The 6,000-nt window shown below is 53.2% G+C and overlaps 1 protein-coding gene across 2 annotated transcripts in view; it reads right to left on the reverse strand.

Annotated features, from left to right (window-relative positions):
* Unc5b (unc-5 netrin receptor B) overlaps positions 1-1,814 on the reverse strand; it is a 65,958-nt gene extending 64,144 nt beyond the window's left edge. For both annotated transcript variants that reach the window (XM_051153103.1, XM_051153104.1), the window contains exon 1: positions 1,664-1,814. In XM_051153103.1, the coding sequence (XP_051009060.1) occupies positions 1,664-1,742 (79 nt within the window). In that variant the 5' untranslated portion in view covers positions 1,743-1,814. The remainder of the gene's footprint in view (positions 1-1,663) is intronic.
* Between the last annotated feature and the right edge of the window lie 4,186 nt (positions 1,815-6,000).

Raw genomic sequence — 6,000 nt, forward strand, 5'->3', positions numbered from 1 at the left:
GGGGCGGAATGCTTTGTTAAGCAGAAAATGTAAGCCATCTCCAGCATTCCTGGCCTAGCCCACCCACCCAGAGAACTCCAGACCCACCAGTCCCATTTTTCTCCAAGTGCAGCCCCACCCCCAGTAACCCTGGTATCTATTCCAGATCCCACTACCCTGCTGACACACACACATACATACACACACACACACACATGAAAAAAATGTCTCCCAAGTTGCAACCTGGCCCGTGTGCCATTTCCAAAGACTTCACTCTACCCTCCAGTCCACCCCAGACACCCTCAAACAGAAACTAACACCCAATCCAGCATCTCCCACATCTAACTGCACCCTTTAAAAAACGAGGCTGGTCATTTCACCTACCCACCCCTTCCCCCATCATTACCTTCAAACACTGCTTTAAATACCTGAGTCTGCCCAAATCATAATTAACTTGGATCAAATGATTTAGTGTTGTAACTTTACAGCACAAGGCTTGGGGAAAAATAAAAAGTGGGGGATGTGCTAAAAGCAAGCTCTGGCCGTGGGAATCATTAATTCCAGAGGAGGGACCTTTAGCTCTTGAAGGAAGAGTTGGGGAGGAGGGGGAGGCGATGTCATCATCACTGAGGAAGGTGGGATGGGAAGGGAAGCGTCAACTGTAGCACTTTCTGCTACAGTTTTCTTGCCCGGTTCTCAGCCTTTGCTTGGAGAAGTCTTTGTTTAGGGTGCCCCTCCAGCTCCCGCCCCCCGCTGCGGGAGTCAAGTCACCCTGACCGTAGTTCACCTGCTTGGGTATACTAGAGAGGTTGGCGAGAGTTGTGTACTTTTCCTTCCAAGGAAGACGCGGCTCACTTTGCAACGCCTAACCGAGCTACTACAGGGCCAGCAAGACACCTCCACGTTCGCAGTAAGAGAGGAGGATTAGAGACTTTATAAACTTACGAGTCCACCAAACCCTCTTCGAGCATCTTGCTGGGACCAGGTGCGATGCAGAGGCGCGAGCTCACCTGGTCTATTCCCCCCAGATAGTGAGAAGATTGCCAATAACCTATTTAAAATTGGGAAAGTCGACAGGGGCCATTACATCCCTCCACTTTCTGCCAACACTCACCCAGAAACAATTCACCAACCACCAAACCCTTCCAAACCCGCCGGCGCCGCACCTCAGAGAAGCAGGACTCGGCCCCTCCCCCCTTCAATAGCTAAAGCCTTCGGGCCTCAGCTGCCCAAAGGCCGAGGGGATCAAGCACTTCCAGGGTTGTTCCGCAGTCCCCAGCTCTCACCCTGTGGCCCGCAGAATGCTGTGCGAGCAGCCCGCGGGCGCCTGCGGGAGCTGAGCCCGGACTCAGACTTAAGTTGCAGCCAAACAGCGGCGAACACACAGACACCTGGCCCTGGTGGCGACAGTTTTTCGGTGGTAATCAGGGGTCACTTGGAAATGAATCAGACCCCATTTCAAGAGCCAAGCTACGATCCCTTGAAGGCAGGAGCAGGGAGCTTTGAGCTTACGCAGCACCCCAGGTGGCAAAGCGTCGCCCCACTCCTGGGCACCAAAGCCTCCTTTTAACTTGGGCGCGTCCACTGCGCTCTCGGAGCGCAGCGACTCCGCCAAGAACCACCCGAACTTGCAGTTAGACACCTGGACGCGCCAGGTCCGCATCCCATTCTCACTCGCTCTTACCTGCTAGGCTCGGTGTCGGGTCCCACCAGAGCAGCAACACCAGAAGCAGCGCGCCCCGCGCCCCGCTCCGGGCCCTCATGCTCCCGTCGCCCGGCCCGGGCGCCTCTCCCTCGGGGCTCTTCCCGGGGCCCCAGCCTCTCCGCCTTCGCCTTCGCCTCGTCGTCCTAGCAAGCGCCCGGCAGCGCCAGCCCGTGCCCTCCGTAGGCGCAGTCGCAGGCACGCTGCGCCAGGATCGCTCGGGGAGTCGGATGCCGCTAGGGATCCCGGAGGCTCTGGTGCGCCCTTTCCGCGCTTCCCCGCTGCGAGCGCCGTCCGCGCCCTACTCCGAAGTTGTGCGATCCCAGTGGAGTGAGCTCAGCGGCGCTCACAGCGGCCGCACCACGAAGTCTGTCCGAGTGGGGTAAGCACACCTCTCCGCGACCTGCCGCTCCCAGCGGCTTGGCGCCTACGCCCGCCCCGCCGCCGGCCACAATGCCCAGCGCCGCGGCGCGCTCGCCCTAGAGTCAGCGGGCCGGGGCGGGGCCTTACGCGCTATGAGGCGGGGCCTAGAAGGCAGGGGCGGGGCCGCGGGGCCCAGCGAGGGGGTTACCCTACCACTGTGCTGGCGCGTCCGAGCTGGGGCCTATCAGAGGGGATCTTTGAAGAACGTAGACTCCAGAGCACCCGGAAACCTGTCGAATTTTCTTCCCGCAAATAAAGAACATCAATATTCGTACTCTGCTTAGTTTAGAAGAGTACAAATCAGCTTTCGCTTTATTCTGTCTCAAAAGGGGGTGTCGGGGAGGGTTAAGAAAAATATCTAAACCTCAAGTCCTGGTGGAGCAGGGGGATGTAGGTAGGGAGTTGCGTGAGTTCCAGTCATGATTGGTTCCACTTGTCTACATGGCCTAGGACAGTACTCTGTTTGTTTGTTTGTTTGTTTGTTTGTGACAGGGCTTCTCTATGTTAGCCTTGGCTGTCCTGGACTCAGTTTGTAGACAAGGCTGGCCTCGAACTCACAGCGATCCGCCTGCCTCTGCCTCCCGAGTGCTGGAATTAAAGGTGTATGCTACCAAGCCCAGGCTTTAGGACAGAACTCTTTACAGGGGATCTGAAAGGATAGCTCATCCTAGGATATGGTGAACCAGCCCGAGTGAAAATGGGAGGTGTGTGGGACAGGGCCTGCTGCTGTGTTTGGCTCAGTGTGTGACCTTGAAGGAGCTACTTACCTGTTTCTACCACTGTCACCTGTGAAGTGAGGAGTAATGATGTTAGTTGTCTCACAGGAGTTCGAGGAACAGAATGTAGGAAATAGAAGGAAAGTGGGGCACAAATGGTAGCCTCTGTTCCCAAGATTTTTGTAGAAAGTCCTCATCACCCAAAGGTGGACTCACAAGTTTATGTGACCAGATGAGACTTGGGGGGGGGGGTGTCTTGTGCATCAGATGATATAAACAACACCTCAGCGTGGCAGTCCACTAATGGGCATCATTTCCCCAGCCAATTCCAGGACTCTCTGGAGTAGGTACCATATGTGCTCATTTTTTATAGAGAATGGGGGCACAGGGATGTAAAGCCATTTGTCCAAGATGGCACAGCTTTGAGTGAAGAGCGAAGGGGAGAGGGGTGTGTTCCCGGTGAAGGCAGGATCTCTATGAGTCTAAGGCAAGCACTACTTGGGGTGGGGATGGGGAGTGGGGGGGTGCTTGGAGTCGCCTCAGCAATCCCCTGGGGCCTAGATTGGCTTTGAGAAGGGACTCACCGATACCAAGTGTCTCCCTGCTGCCACCTAGCCCTGAATCGCCTGACCACTTCTTTGCAGAAGTGGGAAAGTCCTCACATATGGAGGCAGCACACTTCTTCAGGCAGAGAGCAGCCTAGCCAGGCTCTGAAGTTGGTGGGAGGTGTGGGAGGTGCCTAAGGTGGTAGTGGTAAGGACTTCAAAAGAACCAAATATTCCCACATTGTTCCTAGATTGGAAAACAAAGGGTTTGGGAGCCATGGTTGCTGGCCAGAAGGTTGGTAGTGTGAGATCAGAAAAGACCTGTCCTAGCTGTGTTGGGGGAAGGGGCAATGGCAGTGGGACTTCCGACCCAACTCCACATACTGAAGACTGGAAGTCTATAGGAGGCAGTGGATGTAGGCAACACCCTACATCATGGCTGGCCACCAAAGGCAGGGGTGGGGGTGGGGGGTGGGGTGAATACAAGTGGAGTGAACGCCCAAGGCAGGACTTTGGTTTCTGTGGGCAAAGGTAAAACTGGTTATTTTTAGTCTGGCCTGGCACAGCATGAGCAAGGGTAGTGGCTGATCACACCCAGCCAACTCCACCCATCCCAGACCACAAGCACGCAGCCATACACACCCCCTGGACAGTTACACATACCTGCAAAGGAACATAGAAGAAAACATACGACAGAGAGACACAGGTGCAAGATGACCTTTCCCCAAAACACCCTGTGTACAAATAGACGTCCACCTAGAAACACACCCACAGACCAAAGCCCACAAGATTAAAAATCCCAAACACACCGCCGGGCATACACACACAGGCATCAGACTGGAAAGACAAACAGGTATTTGGATATTTAAAGACCAACAGGAAACACGTGTGGGTGCATGGACATCAGCACTCACATCTCATGCTTAGACCTGAAACAGGGACACAAGGGCAAGGGTGCTATGCCTGAGAGCTCAGTGGGATATTACAGAGTTTCCTGCTGGGGAAAGAGGTCTGATGTAGGGGGGGGGGGGGTTGGGGGGGGGAGGATAACAAGCATTTTCCTCCCTCCTACCTAGCCTTGCTCCACTCCTCAGTCTGGAATCTCTCTCTCTACTTAAAAAAAAAGAAAAAAGAAAAAAAATCACCTTATTTTAATTAACTCACAAATGAAAGCATCACACAGCCAGCTTTTAAAGCAGCCAGTCTAACCCTTGCGGTAGGGAGTTGGGATGGGGGTTGGAGTTGGGGAGGTGTTCCTTGCTCTATGCCTCAGTGGACCTCTCTGTGCTTAGAGCAGCCATGCTGAGGCCATGGAACTTCCTTTAGGCTCTGCACTTTTACTGTCAATGACATTTTTTTTTTTTTTAATTCACTAATTCACCACACAGAAACGAACAAATACATCTACAACAGAGGTGAAACTAGGTAAAAATTAGAGCTATATTACATTCTTCTTTTTCATGACTCGTGTGTCCTTATGCCCTCTGTGTTTTCTCATCACACAATCTCTCCATTCTTTTCCTTTCTTTTCTTTTCTTTTTTCCCCAGACAGGGTTTCTCTGTGTGTAGTTCTGGCTGTCCTAGACCTGGCCTGGAACTCACAGAGATCTACCTGCCTCTGCCTCCCCAGTGCTGGGATTAAAGGCGTGTGCCACCATGCCCGGCTTAACCTCTCCAGTTTTAACATCTGCTCCCAGAGGTGCGGCTCTCTATAACTAGGGTCAGTTTTGAGGGAATCTTCTATATCTCCCCTGGGCCCCTTCCTGTGTTACATCTCAGGAAAATGCCTTTCCCAGCTACCTGTAGATAGCCCCCCTTTTAGCCCAGGTAACCTCATCTTGGCCCTCAACTGGGAATGACTACCTCCCTCCCATGCCCAAGGTCTACAGCCCCAGGGATAGCACAGTAGAGAAGTTGTACAGAAATTTCCAGAAGTGTCTCCACACTCTGTGCCATGGCACTCAGCCAAGGGGGGAGGCAGGGAGAGGGGCTGCTTCTGGTTAAGCAAGAGCGAGGTCACTGGTTGCCAACACTGGTGTCTGCTTTCCCTATTTATCATGGCATCTTCAATGCTGCTGCTTCTTGAACACTGTAGGACACATTGAGACAAGAGAAATAGAAAAGTTACTGATCCAAGGCCTACCCTGGCCATGAGAAGACCCTCCATGTGAGGTGGAGGCCTATGCAGAGGTGTTTGGGGGATTGTGGTGAGGATGTTTGAGGCTGGAGGCAGGACAATCTTTGTTGGGGGTCACAACCACTTTGAAAGCTTGGGCCAGTGTTGACCCTTGATAGAAGCTGCAGATGCTGGGGGGACCACTCGCATATCTTCCAAACAGGATAGCATGTTGGACTGGAAAGTGCCGAGCTGATAGATGTAGCGCCCATTGGGGGGGCACCCCATCCCCACTCCCTGCTGTTTTTCTTACCTCCTGGGAGATCTCAAGCCATTTAGTTACCCTTTCCGGGCATCAGTCTCCTCGTTGTAAAAGGGAAATAATCACCACTTCTCGGGACTAAAAGGAATATGCATACATGCTCTAATCTAGCTGAATAACAGCTACCTATTTTAAAACAATTATGATTTGAAAGCAGCCTTTGGGGCTCCCTGCAGGAGCGGCTGGCAGCATGCTCA

This window comes from Acomys russatus, chromosome 11 (genome assembly GCF_903995435.1).
Source record: "Acomys russatus chromosome 11, mAcoRus1.1, whole genome shotgun sequence".
Classification (NCBI taxonomy): Eukaryota; Metazoa; Chordata; class Mammalia; order Rodentia; family Muridae; genus Acomys; species Acomys russatus.